General features: G+C 39.6%; 1 protein-coding gene across 2 annotated transcripts in view; it reads left to right on the plus strand.

Moving 5' to 3' along the window:
* The window catches only part of ATP7B (ATPase copper transporting beta), a 37,201-nt gene that overhangs the window by 8,456 nt on the left and 12,024 nt on the right, over nucleotides 1-16,721 (plus strand). For both annotated transcript variants that reach the window (XM_089477629.1, XM_089477628.1), the window contains 11 exons: nucleotides 2,398-2,649; nucleotides 3,259-3,422; nucleotides 6,019-6,180; nucleotides 7,379-7,455; nucleotides 7,796-7,970; nucleotides 8,079-8,312; nucleotides 8,618-8,709; nucleotides 9,781-9,908; nucleotides 13,621-13,775; nucleotides 14,772-14,906; nucleotides 15,318-15,512. In XM_089477629.1, coding sequence (XP_089333755.1) covers nucleotides 2,398-2,649; nucleotides 3,259-3,422; nucleotides 6,019-6,180; nucleotides 7,379-7,455; nucleotides 7,796-7,970; nucleotides 8,079-8,312; nucleotides 8,618-8,709; nucleotides 9,781-9,908; nucleotides 13,621-13,775; nucleotides 14,772-14,906; nucleotides 15,318-15,512 — 1,769 coding nt within the window. The remainder of the gene's footprint in view (nucleotides 1-2,397; nucleotides 2,650-3,258; nucleotides 3,423-6,018; nucleotides 6,181-7,378; nucleotides 7,456-7,795; nucleotides 7,971-8,078; nucleotides 8,313-8,617; nucleotides 8,710-9,780; nucleotides 9,909-13,620; nucleotides 13,776-14,771; nucleotides 14,907-15,317; nucleotides 15,513-16,721) is intronic.

The raw sequence follows: 16,721 nt of genomic DNA on the forward strand, positions 1-16,721 counted from the left end.
TGAAAGAGACCGCAAGGGCCATCCAGTCCAACGCCTGCCATGCAGGAAATCACAATCAAAGCATCCCCGACAGATGGCCATCCAGCCTCTGCTTGAAGACCTCCAAGGAAGGAGACTCCACTACACTCCAGGGGAGTTTGTTCCACTGTCGAACAGCCCTTACTCTCAGGAAGTTCCTCCTAATGTTGAGGTGGAATCTCTTTTCCTGCAGTTTGCATCCATTGCTCCGGGTCCTAGTCTCTGGAGCAGCAGAAAACAAGCTTCCTCCCTCCTCAATATGACATCCCTTCAAATACAGTATTTAAACAGGGCTATCATATCACCTCTTAACCTTCTCTTCTCCAGGCTAAACATCCCCAGCTCCCTAAGTCATTCCTCGTAGGGCAAGGTTTCCAGACCCTTCACCATTTTAGTCGCCCTCCTTTGGACACGCTCCAGTTTCTCAATGTCCTTTTTGAACTGTGGCGCCCAGAACTGGACACAATATTCCAGGTGGGGCCTGACCAGAGCAGAATATAGTGGCACTATGACTTCCCTTGATCTAGACACTATACTTCTATTGATGCAGCATAAAATCGCATTGCCTTGTTAGCTGACGCATCGCACTGTTGACTCATGTTCAACTTGTGGTCTACTTAGACTCCTAGATCCCTTTCACACGTAGTTTCATTCAGCCAGGTGTCCCCCATCCTATATCTGTGCTTTTCGTTTTTCCGCCCTAAGTGCAGTACCTTACATTTCTCCGTGTTGAATTTCATTTTGTTAGCTATGGTCCAGTTTTCTAGTCTGTTCAGGTCATTTTGAATCTTGATCCTGTCCTCTGGGGTATTAGCTACTCCCCCTAATTTGGGAATCCAGTGAAGAGATGATGGAGGTTGAGATGCAGAGGGAATGACTGAGATGTAACTAGACCAGAATGACCGAGTGTCCCCTTGCCTTCAAACTAGTACACTGTGGGAAGGAATCTGAGGGTTCTTGTAGGCAAAATCTAGCCTCTGGCAAGGTGCTTAATGGCTTGGCCAAAGCCTAGACAAAGGTGTTTGATTGCCTGGGTATTGTTAAGCCGGGGAGTAGCATGGTATTATCAGTGGAGCTGGGTCTGACAACAATTGGGGAGGGCAAGCAGGAGAATGGGCGAGTCGTTAAGCTGATCACCGGCCCATCAAATATGAACAAACATTTTGTATTGTGTTCCGTTTGGAGGTGATGGCTTTCCCATTTAGCAACTCCCAAACCTTCCTGTGGGGAATTTCCAAAGTGTTGTTTTCCAGAGGTCTTGTGAGGATGACCTCATAGGGTCTTGCTGCCTACCTGGTCTCCTCGCTTAGGTATAATGGCAGACCCAACTAGTAGGTCAGTTTTAAATCATGGGGGAACTACACACATACCAACATTTATGAAAAATCCAGTCATGCTTACAGCACGCATGTCTGCTAGTGCAGCCACATCCACATGCTACCATTTTAAAAAAAGGGGCTTGCCATCTGCAGATAGTTAAATCCAGGGGTAGGCAACCTGCGGCCCGCGGGCCGGATGCGGCCCGGCAAGGCCTTGGGACCGGCCCCAGCCCGGTCCTGCCGCCAATTGCCGCCGGGGCCTTTGGGGGGCAATTGTCTATAGAAGCCTCAGAAACATGCATTTATCTTAACATTTTTTAAAAAAAATCAGCAATTTTTTTCACATGTCCTCCATTTTTTATTTAAAAAGTGCCCTCCATTTGAAAATTTTGTCCCGGTTTATTTATTTATTTAATTTTTTAAAAATTATTTAATTATTTATTTTTTGGCTTCGGCCCCCCAGTTGTCTGAGGGACAGCTACCCGGCCCCCGGCTCAAAAGGGTTGCCTACCCCTGGTTAAATCCATGGATGGCAGGTCATTGTTATGAAGGGCGCTGTTATGTTTAGGGCAGTAGTGTAATAGTGTCATACCATGTTTTAAAAAATTAAAGGATATACAATCAGCACAGGAAGTGGGGCAAACAGCATTTATGAACTGCATTTTCACTATTGAGAATTTACAGTGAGAAAAAGAAAACAGTGGAAGTTATGCTATTAAAGTGTGAATGTGGTGGGGCTGCAATATACAGCACGAATATTCAGCTGTCTTCATGAATACAACTGAATGAAGTGGTTTTCAAATGGGACAACCCAAAATAATGGACTAGTATGATCAGCAACAAAGTGTCTAGTTTTTCCTTTTGGAATTTGACTTCTAGATATATTTCCTTGCAACTCTCTTAAAATATCTTCAAGTTTGAAAGACCACCACCCACCCACCCCCAGTTTGATGCTAATATGATTTTCGAAAGGAATTCTAAAATCTCCTTTTGAATAACATTTAGTTAGCATTTTCTGATCTCATGCTGTTTGTATTAATTCACTTTGTCCTTATTCAAGATGCCATCATCACCACTGGGAGAATTACTGATGAAGATCAAGAGCCCAGTGTGATTGTCTCTACTGCCCTGAGTAACAAAGCTACTCCGAAGTTATCACACAAAGATTTCTGGTCACAGAAAAATAAATTGCCTGATGATTCTCCAAAACCATCCAGTGCTGGAACAACTGAAAGATGTTTTATGCTGGTCACAGGGATGACATGTGCATCATGTGTATCAAGCATTGAGAAGAACCTGCAAAAAGAAGATGGTAAAATAGTCAACATCTCTACATGTTTTTATCTCTCCTTTGGATGCTTTGAATGTACAGTTATTGTTGGTTGTTTGGACAGCCTTCTTTAGGTCTGGGAAATAGGTGGTGGCATCTGCTGCTTAATGGGATGGTTCAATTATTCTGGAATAAATATAACTTTATTTATGTGGTACTTGCAGTGACATGAACAGCTCTGTCTTAAATGCTACAATGCTATATTTATGGGAGTTATTCATAAATGAGGCTGTATTTATTGGAATATAGTACTTATAAAGGAGACTATATTTATAAGACTATTATGTAAATGAGGCACTGCATGAATGGGGCTATATTTATTGGAGTAAATATAGCCTAACTTGCAATGACTTAGCAGTGACATATCTTGCCTGTGATGGAGAGACTGGGTGCCTCTACAACTCCTTGGAAGTGAGTGCCACTGATTTCAGAGGGGTCTGCTACTATCTCAGGGACCTAAAATTATAGATTGAGTTGAATCATAAAAACTACTGCTTAACAGTAAGGGATGAACAGTGTCCTTCTATTATATCCAGATTGTTGAGTGATTCATGATGTAGTTTTGTGTTTGATTCTGCCTTGTTCTTACAGGAATAGTCTCTGTGCTTGTTGCCTTGATGGCAGGGAAAGTTGAGGTAAAATATAAACCAGACAGAATTCAGCCTCTTGAAATAATCCAGTTGATTGAGAACTTGGGTTTTGGAGCCTCAGTCATAGACGATTATCCTGGTGCAGATGGCAATGTAGATCTTACAGTAAGTATCAAGGAGACCATAAATGCAATGTTTCTCTGGTGGAATCATTCTTTTTCTCAGATAGCATCCATGTCATCTTACTAGTGATAGATAAATATTTATTACGGTCACAGCCCAGCAACAAAATACAGCATACAAAATACTATATACAGTAGCAAAACTCATAAAAGGAGTAAAATACATATAAATATTACAATAATGATAATAATAATAACAATACAAATACTCATTTGTCAGATGGCCGCACCCAGCTAATCCTGACAAAGACCAACTAGAAATTCAATTACTAATCCATTGTGCAAATCATCTTACCGGTGAAACAATTAACATTTTACAAATAAAACAGGAATTTTCATGTTTGAAAATTATATTCTGTAATTTGCAGGTTCATAGGAATTTCTACACTTTGTATTTTAGATTCCAACAGCAATTATGGGGATTTAAATAATAATTTCAAACATTAGTGGCACAACTTGGGTTGGGGCTATGTTGATTTTTTAATTTTTTTTTGTACAACTGTGCATGTTTGGAGGTTAATTTAATCTACGCACCAAATCGTATTTTCACGTAGATGACTTCCAAAAGAGTGCTTGAATGCTGTATTTATTAATGGAGTTTCATTTTTGTTCAAAGTAATGATGATTCACATGAGAGCCATCTAGGGTCCCTTTCTGAGAGAAAGGCGGCATAGAAATGAAATAAATAAATAATAAATAAAATGAGAGTCTGAACTGCCCCAGCGAAGGAAGGGATGGATGGGCAAACGATCTTTATGAATGGTTTCAACTTTACCTAACTGCTTAGTATTTCTAACTCTACTATTTCTTTCCACTTTTCTCTCTGGATGGATCTGTTGGTAGCAATAAGAAGATTTGTAAAATACTGTGACATCTGAGGGACTAAAGACTTTATCATACAAGACAGTACATTTGAATTAAAGCAAGATGTTAGCATATTTGCCCAGAACTTATCAAACTGTGTTGTGTCTATTCAGTTGCTGCTTTGCATTTTCTTTGTTTCTGTAACACACCTTTTCACTGATGAGGAAAACTCATCAATAAGCTCCTAATATTGCTCCTATTCCATTAGTCCTCCTGGTTTGATAGGTCCTTTCTGCATAGTAACAATTGATGGCAGTCATGTTACACAAGGGGGTGTGATTTTCCTCCTTGCTATTCACATGAAGCGTGTTTTTTTTTTTGCTCTATGCCTTTTGTTTTTGTTTTTGATGCATAATTACAGCAAAAATTTAAAAAGCGAAAGAAATGGAGTAAAAGCAGTCTCGGCAAAGGCACACATGTTCTGAAAGGCATGAAAGGTAGCATTACGGGGCCAGTGCAGAAGGTACCATGGATTACCAGAACAGCACATTCACACGATTGAAAAGAAGTGTGATATTGAACATTTTCAAACTGGCATGTTCCCATTAGCTTTACTAATGCGATTGCTGTCAGAAAAAAAGATAACATCACAGCCCTGAAATGAGCTGGTGTAGATTTCTATGCTAACATTCTCACACATGATGCCCTCCAGATTCTGTTGGCCTGCAATTCCTCTTCCAGCCAATTGTAGCAATTCAACATTTCAGCATGTCAACATATCTATCTTATCTTATCTATCTATCTATCTATCTATCTATCTATCTATCTATCTATCTATCATCTATCTATCTATCACATTCCAACCCATCAGGTTCCCCAAGGCAATGTACAGTAGGTAAAAACACTTTTAAAACATTAAATAAAGAACTAAGAATAAATTAAAATATTCCAGAAATTGGAATATTGGTAGAAAAATTTGACACATTTTATTAGTGAGCTAGAAAATTGAATCTGTTTGTGTAAATGTTGAATGCGGAATATTTTTAATACAGACTTGCCATTAAGTTAATCATGAATATTGGCATTACAAGCCACAGGGCTGACAGAAAACTGAATGAGAAAATGGTATAAAATATTTTGGTTGACCCTACAAGTGACTCATTTCGTTGTTGGCTCCTTGAAAAGTGGTTTTGGAGAGTTTTAAGTTGTCTTCTCCAGCCTGGTGTACAAATGCCACAGTCTGCTGACTGGAGATGATGAGACTCTATACATTTGGAAAATGCCAGGATGGAGAAGCTATATTTAAAGCATGACTTCTAACAAGCTATGCAAGGTTATGCCAGTGGATCAGGTGTGTAGCTTTGACAGGGAGGGCAAAATGAGGACATTGTCCTCCCAGGTAAGAGTTCTGCCCTTGCCAGTACAATTTTCCTTTAGTCCCCAAATTTCTACCATTGCAGTAACTTAATGCTTCATACCCTTAGGTGTAAAAGTTTTTCAGTGTCTCTCTCTCAACAACGCTACTAATAGGGGACTGAAGGAAAATTTCATGGGGGGGGGGAATACCTTCATTTTGCCCTTCCATAGCCACACACCTATATCTGCTATATTCCTCCTTTCTATCTCTACCTAACCCCAACCCCATGTATGCTATTCAATCACCCTTCAAACAGCAAATGGCTGTTTTACTTTACTTGTTTACTTCCACTCTCTGCAGTGGTCTGGCAGTATAAGGTAGTTTCTCATGCTGACACCTAACTTGTTATTCTGCTTAGATCCTAGGAATGACCTGTTCTTCGTGTGTTCATAACATCGAATCCAAACTTGCCCATACACCAGGCATTCTGCAGGCTTCTGTAGTGCTGGCTACTTCCAAAGCTCATGTTCGCTTTGATTCTGAAATTGTTGGCCCTCGGGACATTATAAAAATTATTGAGGTAAGCTATTAACACAAACTTTAATTTAAAAGCCAAAGAATTTGGAATCCAGGGTCAGTAGGATGGGCATTCTAATGTGCATGACAACAGGACTGCTAGTGGTGTCATCAGAAAGACACCTAGTCACATGGAACTCAACCGATCAATAATAATCTCTCTTTCCTGCTTTAAATTATAAATCTTGGTGGGAGAAGAGCAACTCATGTGGCCTCAGGGCTGGGTTTTTGTTCCCCCCCCCATTCCCATTTGATTTTAAAATTAAAAATGCCTTCCCAACCTCTCAAGTGGACATGCAGCAATTTTTTCCTTGCCTACCCCAGCTCAATAGACTTCCAGTTTACTTCCCAAGAGGTCAGAAGGGGCATAACGCTCCCTTGCTCCTCCAAACATGGGAATCTCCCCTACTTCTAAGTGGCTAGGGGGATTCCCCCCTCAAAAAAATGCAGCTGGGAAAAAATCCATAATGGGATGCTGCCTCAGAAGTCCAGTTACGAGCTCCTAGAGTTCCATATGGAAAGTGGTAGGCACCCAGACAAGTGTTAAAATGATCTCAGGCATGGTAAAAATCAACCCACTAGAAAAGCACAGTTGATACAAGATCTTTTTAGGTAAATATTTGAATCCTTAAGTATTGTCCTGCAATTGAGGTTTAGTCTAATAGCAATTCAGAGTAAAGAGCATGTTTCAAAACAACCAGGAAAAAAAAGTACAAAGGAGAAAACAGTAACTCTTAAAGTGGTATTTTAGCAGCAAGTCTGAAATTTATGACACCACAGTCATCCTCCCAATGCTGTAGAGAAAAACAAAGAACAGAACAAAGCAATAAATGAAGCAGTCAGGAGAACCATTTTAATGTGTTTATAGAAATGTCTTGCTATTCTGGTTCCTACTTTATTGATAATGACAAATTCTATAGCTACAAAGCAAAGCAACATACTAACGTATTGAATATGCTATATATATAAGGCACTTGAAGTCATGTTGTCAGAAGAATGTAGGCTATGAAATATAAATAAAAAGGATGCTGTTTGTATATAAATCATGACTTCATGTTTCAGAGCAATTGTGCAGTCCAACTTTGGGGAGTTGGATAAAAATAGTGTCACGTTTTAATGGATAATCGGCTATACACAATTTTACTTGACTTTTTTGCATTTAGATTTATAGATGTCTTCTCTCCCTCTGTTCTGTTTTAAAGGGAATGGGTTTTCAAGCATCTTTGGCTAAAAGAGATCCAAAAGATCATAACCTGGACCACAAACAGGAGATCCAACAGTAAGTATGGCTGCAAATGAGAACATATAACAGATAGATACAAACAGTGGATAGTATCCAATAATCCCTCTCCACCTGCTACTGATGGAAAACCTTCCACCAGCAACAAGGACAAGATGATTCCTCCTTGCTCTTGCAATCCCCAACATGCCCTCAAATCTCACTGTAAAAAAACCAGAGCTAGCTGTAGCAATGAAGCATGGAAACAAAATCCATATTCAGGATTCACTTCCTAATCAGTTGGCATGGATATCATTAGAAGGAGGACTGTACAATATTTGCCTGTTTCATTGCCAGAGAAGGCTTCCCTTCTAATTCTGTGGATTCCCTTCCTTTTCAGATGGAGGAAATCGTTCTTGTGCAGCCTGGTTTTTGGTATTCCTGTTTTGATCTTAATGATTTACATGTTAATACCTGCTGCTGACCATCATGAATCAATGGTACTGGATCAAAATCTAATTCCTGGATTATCTATTCTGAATCTGCTTTTCTTTGTCCTTTGCACTTTGGTTCAGGTACCATTCTAAAGTATTTTTTAATCCTTTTTGAAATCTCCCATTGCAAATTTGGATAGAAAAGCCTTGGTCGAACCAACCTGAAAGAATAATGCTTTCTTTGGACAGGTCTTTGGTGGATGGTACTTCTATGTCCAAGCCTACAAGTCACTGAAGCACAAGATGGCCAATATGGATGTTCTCATTGTCCTGGCCACATCTATAGCTTACATCTATTCATGTGTCATTTTGCTGGTTGCCATAGCTGAAAAAGCTGAGCGAAGTCCCATCACCTTTTTTGACACCCCTCCAATGCTCTTTGTATTCATAGCTCTTGGACGGTGGCTAGAACACATAGCCAAGGTTAGTATATCTTGAGCTTGAATCTTTGAGAGAGAAATGTCATTCTTTGTATTCTAACATAAGAGAAAATGGGTGACATTTAGGTTTTTGGACTAGGGTAGGCAACTGGGGCTCTTCAAATGTGTTTGGACTGCAGTACCCACAACCCCTCCCTGTTGGCTACACTGGTTGTGATGATGATAGTTATAGGACAAAAACACCTGTAAGCACAAAGTCACCCACCCATGTCTTAAGCTATGTGTGATTCAATGAGAACCTGAGTAAGTGCTCCATGACTGCTGATGTGTCATCTGTCTGTTTCACAGAGTAAAACATCAGAGGCACTTGCCAAATTAATCTCTCTTCAAGCTACAGAAGCTGTCGTAGTGACACTTGGACCTGACAACTGCATCATTGGGTATGCCATGGTAAAAATGTGTTCTTTCTATTGTATAGCAATATTATGAGGTTTTGGAATATTTTTCAAATGTAGTTTAGATGTGCAGTGAATGGGCAGTGGTGGATGTGACTGGCATATGAAGAACTTTGCATTTGCTGCAACTTTTATTTATTTCCAATAATATCTTTGCAGACAAACTCAGTAATACCTTTGTAGGCAAACTCAGAAGTCACCAAAATGCAGAAGCATTCAAGTAAATTACTTGAGTCAAATGATGCAAACTTGTTGCAGTCATGAGGGCTGTTTGATCAGAGTCTTGAGATGATGTTTGAGAGGAATAGTGTTTCAGACATTCAAATTTAGATTCTACCAGGATTCAGATTGTATCCGACTGTCCCTACGATTGCTGGGAATAAAACAGAAACACTGTTGGAAACCTCATTTCTGAAAATATAAACTATGCCATGGTTACTTGCAGTTGTCTGCATCCTGAAACAAAACACACTTTCTCTAAAACAGAATCAGAAATTATGCAGTTATTTTATTAAGACAACCAGATATACTGTAATTTTAGATAATGTATAAAGTTAAAAAATAGCAGCTAGATTGGATAGCTTTATCTAGTAAGTGGAGCAGAGGAACTCTTAGAAAATAAATTTCTTGCCTTGGTATAAAAATCTTCTGCTAACGTAGAATCTCACACTGTGTTAAAATCTATTCAAGGACAAGAATTCAATTCTATTATGGGATATAGTACATACATTAGACAGTACTTGACATAACTGTGCCAGATAAGGGTGGGACACGGGGGGACAGAAATATCGCACTGCAAAAATGGTCAGAGAAGAGTTCAGGCTACATGTCATCCAGAAATCCATGATCTTGCATGGTATCAACAAATATTTGAGTATCTTCCCCCCACCTCCCTCGAAGAACTTTAATATACAGTCTGTATACTGTATGAAGCAGGCACAAATATACCATAATTCATCATGCATATTTTTTACTGCTGCGAATCCACCCCTGTTAAAAGACTCCAGTGCTTTTGTTTGATTTGTGTGGCTCGCTTACATGAGCTTTCTCTTACAGGGAAGAACAAGTGCCTGTTGAACTAGTTCAGCGGGGAGATATTGTAAAGGTAGTACCTGGTGGGAAATTCCCCGTTGATGGAAAAGTCATTGAAGGCAGTTCTATGGCTGATGAATCCCTCATCACAGGTAACTTCCATATTGTTAATTAACTGAATAATAGGGCTCCCCGTACATATTACTAAGCTGTGTTTCATTGATTAAAACTTCCAGACTTGAGTCTCTGGAACTACCTGCCACAAGCCTGCATCTAAAAAATCTGCACCCACTGCCATCAAAAACCAACCCTGTGTAGTCGTAAGAAACTTAGTAACCTATTCATAGGAATGAGACTGACTCCACCATGAGAGACAAGATGAATGAAATGAAAATGTTCATTATGAAAATTATTTAGAAAAGGCAGTCTTTTTAAATAGCAGTATGAGATTTCCTAAATGTGCTTAGATTAAATTTATTTGGTTACTGTGCCTGATGAGTAATAATAATAAATAATAAACAAAAGCTTTATTTTTACCCCGCCTTTCTGGCAGAGATAATCGAGGCGGCTTACAATTTAAAGGAGAACATACATACCCCATATCCCAATCATTCCCTCCCTCCCCTAAAACATCAATTGAACAAATTAAACATTAAAAACGTCTCCTAGTAGACTTTCTTCCTAACTAGATTTATTCAGACTCCATCCCATCCATTTCCTCCCTATCAGGAACAGCAGGTGCTGTACATCAGTCTTCCTCTGCATCCATCTCTTCATGTTGCCTCTGGTTCTAGAATGATTCTGTTTCAGAGACGGTTTCTTGACACACTCTGATCAGAACTCTGCCTGAACCCTGTCAGTGCTGAATTATGTTGCCTGCTTGAAGCATCACTACCTCACACTATCTAGCTTCTTCCTCCACCAGCTTCTGATTAATTTCTTCAAGCAGGCCTTTCTCCTTTCCCCTATTCTGAGCACTCTCTTTTTAGCCAACAACTCTTGTTAGTTGTCTTTAATAGTTTTCTAAGTATCCTTTCCCAAGATATCTCCAGACTGCTAGAACCTCTGGCCAATGGTGTCCCTTATGTAACTTCCAGTGGCCCATCAACTTTCTTGACTCTTCCCACCTGACCATTCCAGAACAAAAGATTGCTCCTTTTTGCTTCTCTCCCTAGTCCTAGGCTGCATTCCCACTTACAAATAAGTCGCTTTACAAACCAAATCGATGGATCTGTTTGGCAGCAGAGCGTGGTTTACACTACATTTGTCCTGATTGCATTTTCTTGCTGCAAAATAAAATAAAATAACCCACTTGTGGTTCACATTCACGAATGAATCAATTCAAAATAGATCCGCTCCAGCTGGCCAAAGGGCACATTTAAATCGATTCCGATCCACATCTAGATCACACTTGCACGAAATTGATTTATCCAAGAAGACGCAGAAAAAAAACAAAGTCAAACAGACATGGGTTAAATGAGTCTAGCGCATGGACCCCCTCTCTGAACCGCTTCAGCGATTCAGTTCAAGTGCGAACCAGGATCATTTAAACTGGTTCAAACCGATTTGCGATCTGGTTTAAAAGGTATGAGGCCCTAGTCATCTTCAAACTCAATTTTGTACCTTCAGATCATAGCAACTGTAACTAAGTCAGCTACAACTCTTTTGTATATGTAATTGAGAATAGCAAAATAGCTTCTGCCCTACCTTGGTTACATTATAGCAGAGGTGGGATCCATGAAGCCTTCCAAATTTTGATGGAATGCAAGTCCCAGCAGTGTTAGCCAGGACAGGCAGTGGTGAGAAAAGCTGAGAGTTGCAGTCCAGCATTTGGAGAGCTGCCTGATTCTCACCCCTCAATACAATATCCCTTAGGGGCAACTCAGAGAATTCAAGTTATATAAAACATAAACAGTGAAAATAAAATGTTCCTCACAATGGCTTAAATGCAGTCACTAGTACCATTAGACCACTGGCTCAGTTGCTGAATGCTAAGTCAACATTTCTGTAACTCAAACTGATATGGTGGGTCTGGTCTAGCCAGCACTAGGAATTGCACTTAAGCTACTAATTTCAGCAGTGGCATTGCTTCCAGCAATCCATTTTTCACTTTCTATGCTGGGATGTGGCTGTACAGAAGTAACAAGTAACTAGATGCAAAATGCTTCTCTTGTTATAATCCGTGAAACATGGCATCTAAGGGGGCATTCCCATTGGAAGGATGACTTGATTTCTGATTCAGCTTGACTGCATGTCAGAAATCGATCCCAAAAGGCCCCTTGTTCCAACTACAAACAAGATTTTCCTTATTCCAGAGTAAGCATGTTTTGTTTTGTTTTTGCATGATTCTTGTTTGCATTTGTGCCACTTCATATGTCAATCATTTAATGGCAGGAGGAGGGAGGGAGGGAGGGAGAGAGAGAGAGAGAAGCCCCCAAGTTGGGGATGGAAGGGGAAGAAGCGAGAGGAGGAAAGGCCCAGGAAGGCCTGTGTGTGTCTCTGATGCTCCCTCTTTCTTGCCTCCTTCTTTCTCTCTCTTCCCTTCCCTTCCCTTTTGCTGCTTCTACTTCCTGGGAAGGGAATCCTCACTGACCCGTGGGGGGTGGTGGATCTGTCATAAATTGAGGAGGGGTAGTAAACACCTCTCTGCCATTTGTCCCTCCCCTCCTGAATGCTGTGATTCCAAGTGACGTTCCCACTTATTTGACTCGCTTAAGGATCGATTCCTGTGAAAAGAACCACAAAAAAAGGCACCATTAAGTAACCCTGGGTTATTTATGTTTGCCCCACTTCTTTCCTCCTGGGACTGATCAAATGAGGATCAGAAGCGGTTTCAAATGGGAACGAGAGTTGTTTGTCCCGAAGTCTGCTTTGGCGCAAACAGTGGGAATGAGCCCTAAATCATGTTTGCTTTCCCACAGATCCAGGTGGGAAACATGTGAGCCTCTGGATGTTGTTGAGATATGGCTCTTGTTAATCTTAACCTGTACAGGCAATGGGAAAGTATGATGGGAGCTGCAATTCAGCTACATCTGAAGGACCACATTTTCCCTATTCCTCTTCTGAGTCTTCATCTCATGGATCAGGGAACCAGACTGACATGCTGCCAGAAGTTACATGTGTAAAGTGTTAGGTATCTTTCTAAGAACAGCAATTATCAGCATCCTCAACACCAGTCAAAATGTGTCGGTTCTCTGCATCCCAAGTACACCATGCTCCTATGGTAAATGTAAGTTAAATGAAAAAGACCATAGCAAAATCTGAAATCAGCTTTTCTTTATGGGTTCCCCCAGATCAGTTGATTGGTATTTCATCTATCCTGGTTGCAATGCACAATTGGAGATTCATGTTCATTTAAAGAGATTCCTTGGAGTTCAGATGTATAGCCTTACTAAATCCTCCTGAAATAATTAGGATAAGGGTTAGTGGTGATAAAAATCTCGTATAAACACATGTGAATAATGGATTGTATTTGCTCCTTTATTTGCTGAGCTCTTGAGAAGAGATACAAGGTTGCTATGGGACAGTAAATAATAAGCAAAGAGAACAAAGCGAGTTTGTTCCCAGCTCCTTCATCAAAGCAGATATGTATTTCATCTGTTTTGATCAGCACCACCTTTATCTCTTGACAATAAGGTTCTGGTTTTATTAAAACAGAGAGATTCTTCTTACATAGCTCTTATTTAGTCACAGGTGAGCAACACAGCTAGTATTGAGGAGCAATTTAACCCACCTTCAGATTCACCTCAACACACACACACACACCCCTAACATAGCACATGTGTTGCCCAAGTCCTCTTTGTCATTAAATGAGAGACATGTGAGTAACAGATATAGGTTGGTTCACATATTCTGTTTTTGTAGGGGAAGCCATGCCTGTAGTTAAGAAACCTGGCAGTACCGTAATTGCAGGCTCTCTCAATGCACACGGTTCGGTGCTTGTGAGTGCAACTCATGTTGGCTCTGACACCACCCTGGCCCAAATTGTGAAACTGGTAGAAGAAGCTCAGATGTCAAAGGTAAAATACATCTATTTGCTGGCTTTTGGCTTTTCAATCTGTGTTTATCTTGGCACTGGACATCTATACTCTGTGCAGAAAAAGCAAACAAAGTGTTTATGTGTTCAAATGAAAGGTAGACTTAGAAGTGTTGCCTGCAATGTCTTGTATATTGCCTTGCCTGAATGCAGTCGACTCTTCCCAACATTTCTACAAAGCCTAGGCAATTTTGTCTCCATGCCTGCATGCTTTTTGAAGCCTCGTTAGTTGTTCAACTCTGAAAATTTCTTGAAGCGAGGAAACTATTGTATTTTTCACACACACAATTATAACACTTTGATATGATTTTAACTACCATGGCTCCATTTCTATGGAATCTTGGAGTTTGTTCTTCTGTGAGGTATTTAGATTTCTTTGCCAGAGAGCATTAATGCATCACAAAACTACAAATCCTGGGATACCAGAGGATGCAGCCATGTCAGTTAACATTGGGATCAAACAGACTGTTGTCTGAACAACCACTCCATACAGCAAGGATGGGCAACTGTGGTTCTCCAGATAATTTTTGGATTACAGTTCTCACTACAGTACAAACCCATATCCACAGGAGATTCATTCTTGGACTTAACATGGGAATGCCAAATCATGGATAATAGCAAAACCTATTGAAATTAATGACTTCCAGTGGAAATTGACCATAGAGTCATGCTGGAGGACAGAGGGAAAATTTCTGTATGCATTTCTGGATCTTCCAGCACAACTCTATAGTCAGAGTCTGCCAGAATTGTGCTGAAGGACCTTGAAAATGCCTAGAGAGAACATATTTTTTGGGACATGGATATATGAAACCATGGTTACTGATTTTACAGATACGGGATTGTACTGTATTGACTATGCTGGCTAGGGCTGATGGAATATGTAGACCAAAACATACTTGTAACTTAGCATGATGGGCTGAGGTTATATCCTTCTTTGCATTGCACATAAATGTAAAGTAATTTATTGTCTCACTTACAGGCACCCATCCAGCAGCTGGCTGACAAATTTAGTGGCTATTTTGTCCCTTTTATAGTAATTATTTCAACTGTAACTCTTATAACCTGGATTGGAATTGGATTTATACACTTTGATATTGTGCTGAAGTACTTTGCCGTAAGTACTACTTATTTATTGTACACATGCTGATGTGCATGCACATACACATACCAAGTAGATTGCATGTTCCAGGCCAGTTTCTCTTGTGTGTACTAATGGGAAAAGATAGTAAATTTTCAAGCATTGATATAGTCATTGGGCTCCAAAGCTAAAGTACAGATGACAACTAAGAGTGTGTGCATGTGGTGATATTTTTAGTATTGCTTATTGCTAATGTATTGCTAATGTTTGTGTGTGTATGTGCCTTCAAGTCACCAGCTGAGTTACAGTCACCCAACAAATTTGAGAGTAGCTTTCTTTTTTTAGACAGTGAAACTCAGAGCCAGCTTCTACCTCTTAAATATTACTGCCCCTTTAATACTACTGGATTTCTCCTATGAGCAAACATTTTTTTGTTTTCCCTTCTAGCATCACAGTAAACACATCCCAAAAGCAGAAGTTGTCCTCCGATTTGCTTTCCAGACCTCCATCACAGTGCTGTGCATTGCATGCCCTTGTTCCTTGGGTTTGGCCACCCCAACGGCTGTCATGGTGGGCACTGGAGTTGCTGCACAGAATGGTATTCTCATCAAAGGTGGGAAACCCCTGGAAATGGCACATAAGGTTAATATTTTATTGCTAATTCGTGTCTATTGCTATTTAGCTACAACAACAACAACAGTTGTTATTATTATTATTAAACAAATCTTAAGATAGGCTTACAGTGCAATTCTCTGTATGTCTTCTTGAAAGTAAGTCTTTCGGAATTCATAGAGGCTTACTTTCATTAAAAATGTATAGGATTGTAGTCTTACCCTTAAATTTACAAAGGAGTTCTTGTCTAGGTGCTTAGAGTGTAACTTTATATTTGGAACAGTGCAACTTTCTAGTTTTCACAAAAATGGCTTGTCTGGGATAAAAAGCGGGATAAAAATAAAAAAATATATATTTTATTATTGGAGGTTGCTGAAAATTGTATTTACCACTGAAGTCTCCAGGATATAAAAAATATTCAAATTATCTTTCTGTTATTTCAGATGGATAACAGAATTTTATGGAATTCTGTTTTATGGAATTCCTGGAATCACCTGCAACCTTTTATTCCCACCCTCAGCTGAATTTCTCTTTATTTTTCAGAGGCATATTGGTACAAAAATTCCTTCTCTTTCTTTCTCTCATTTATTTTTTTAAAGCGTTATAAAGGTATAGTACTTTAGTGTTGTAGGGAAATGGCAGTTTTGGTGTTTTTGTGGGGTTTTTTTGGGAAGTGCTCTATTGCAGATCCAAGAAATTACTACAACTTTAAGAAGAATTTGAAGACCCATTTGTTTCGGCAAGCTTTCCCTACCATGTCTTGAATTGTTATCTGCTCCTGTTATGCTGTTGATCGTGTTTTAGCTAGTGGGTTTTATTGATGTTTTTATTGGTTTTAAGTTAGGAATGAATGATGGCTTTTATGATGTTGTATGGTGTTATCTTGGGGGGTTCCTATGTTATATAATGTATTGTTATTGTTTCTGTTATTATTGTTAACCGCCGTGATCATTGGAACGGCGGTATATAAATAAACCTTCATTCATTCATTCATTCATTCATTCATTCATTCATACAACCAGTCTTTCCAAAAGAATGGAATGAGTGGGCATGAAAGTGATATTAACTGGCAAAACCCAGTTATATTGTGCAGACTCAACTAAAAAGTTATTGACAGATTTTGTCTGGGCTAAAATAATTTACTCATAGTTCTTATACTGACTACCCTGCAGGCTTCTGTGATAAAGGGCTTTCCCATTATCTGGGCAACAGAGCTGAGAGGTATAGTCTTTCTTCCAG

The sequence above is a fragment of the Sceloporus occidentalis genome, unplaced genomic scaffold (genome assembly GCF_023333645.1).
Source record: "Sceloporus occidentalis isolate IW3139 unplaced genomic scaffold, rSceOcc1.0.p SCAF_12, whole genome shotgun sequence".
NCBI lineage: Eukaryota > Metazoa > Chordata > Lepidosauria > Squamata > Phrynosomatidae > Sceloporus > Sceloporus occidentalis.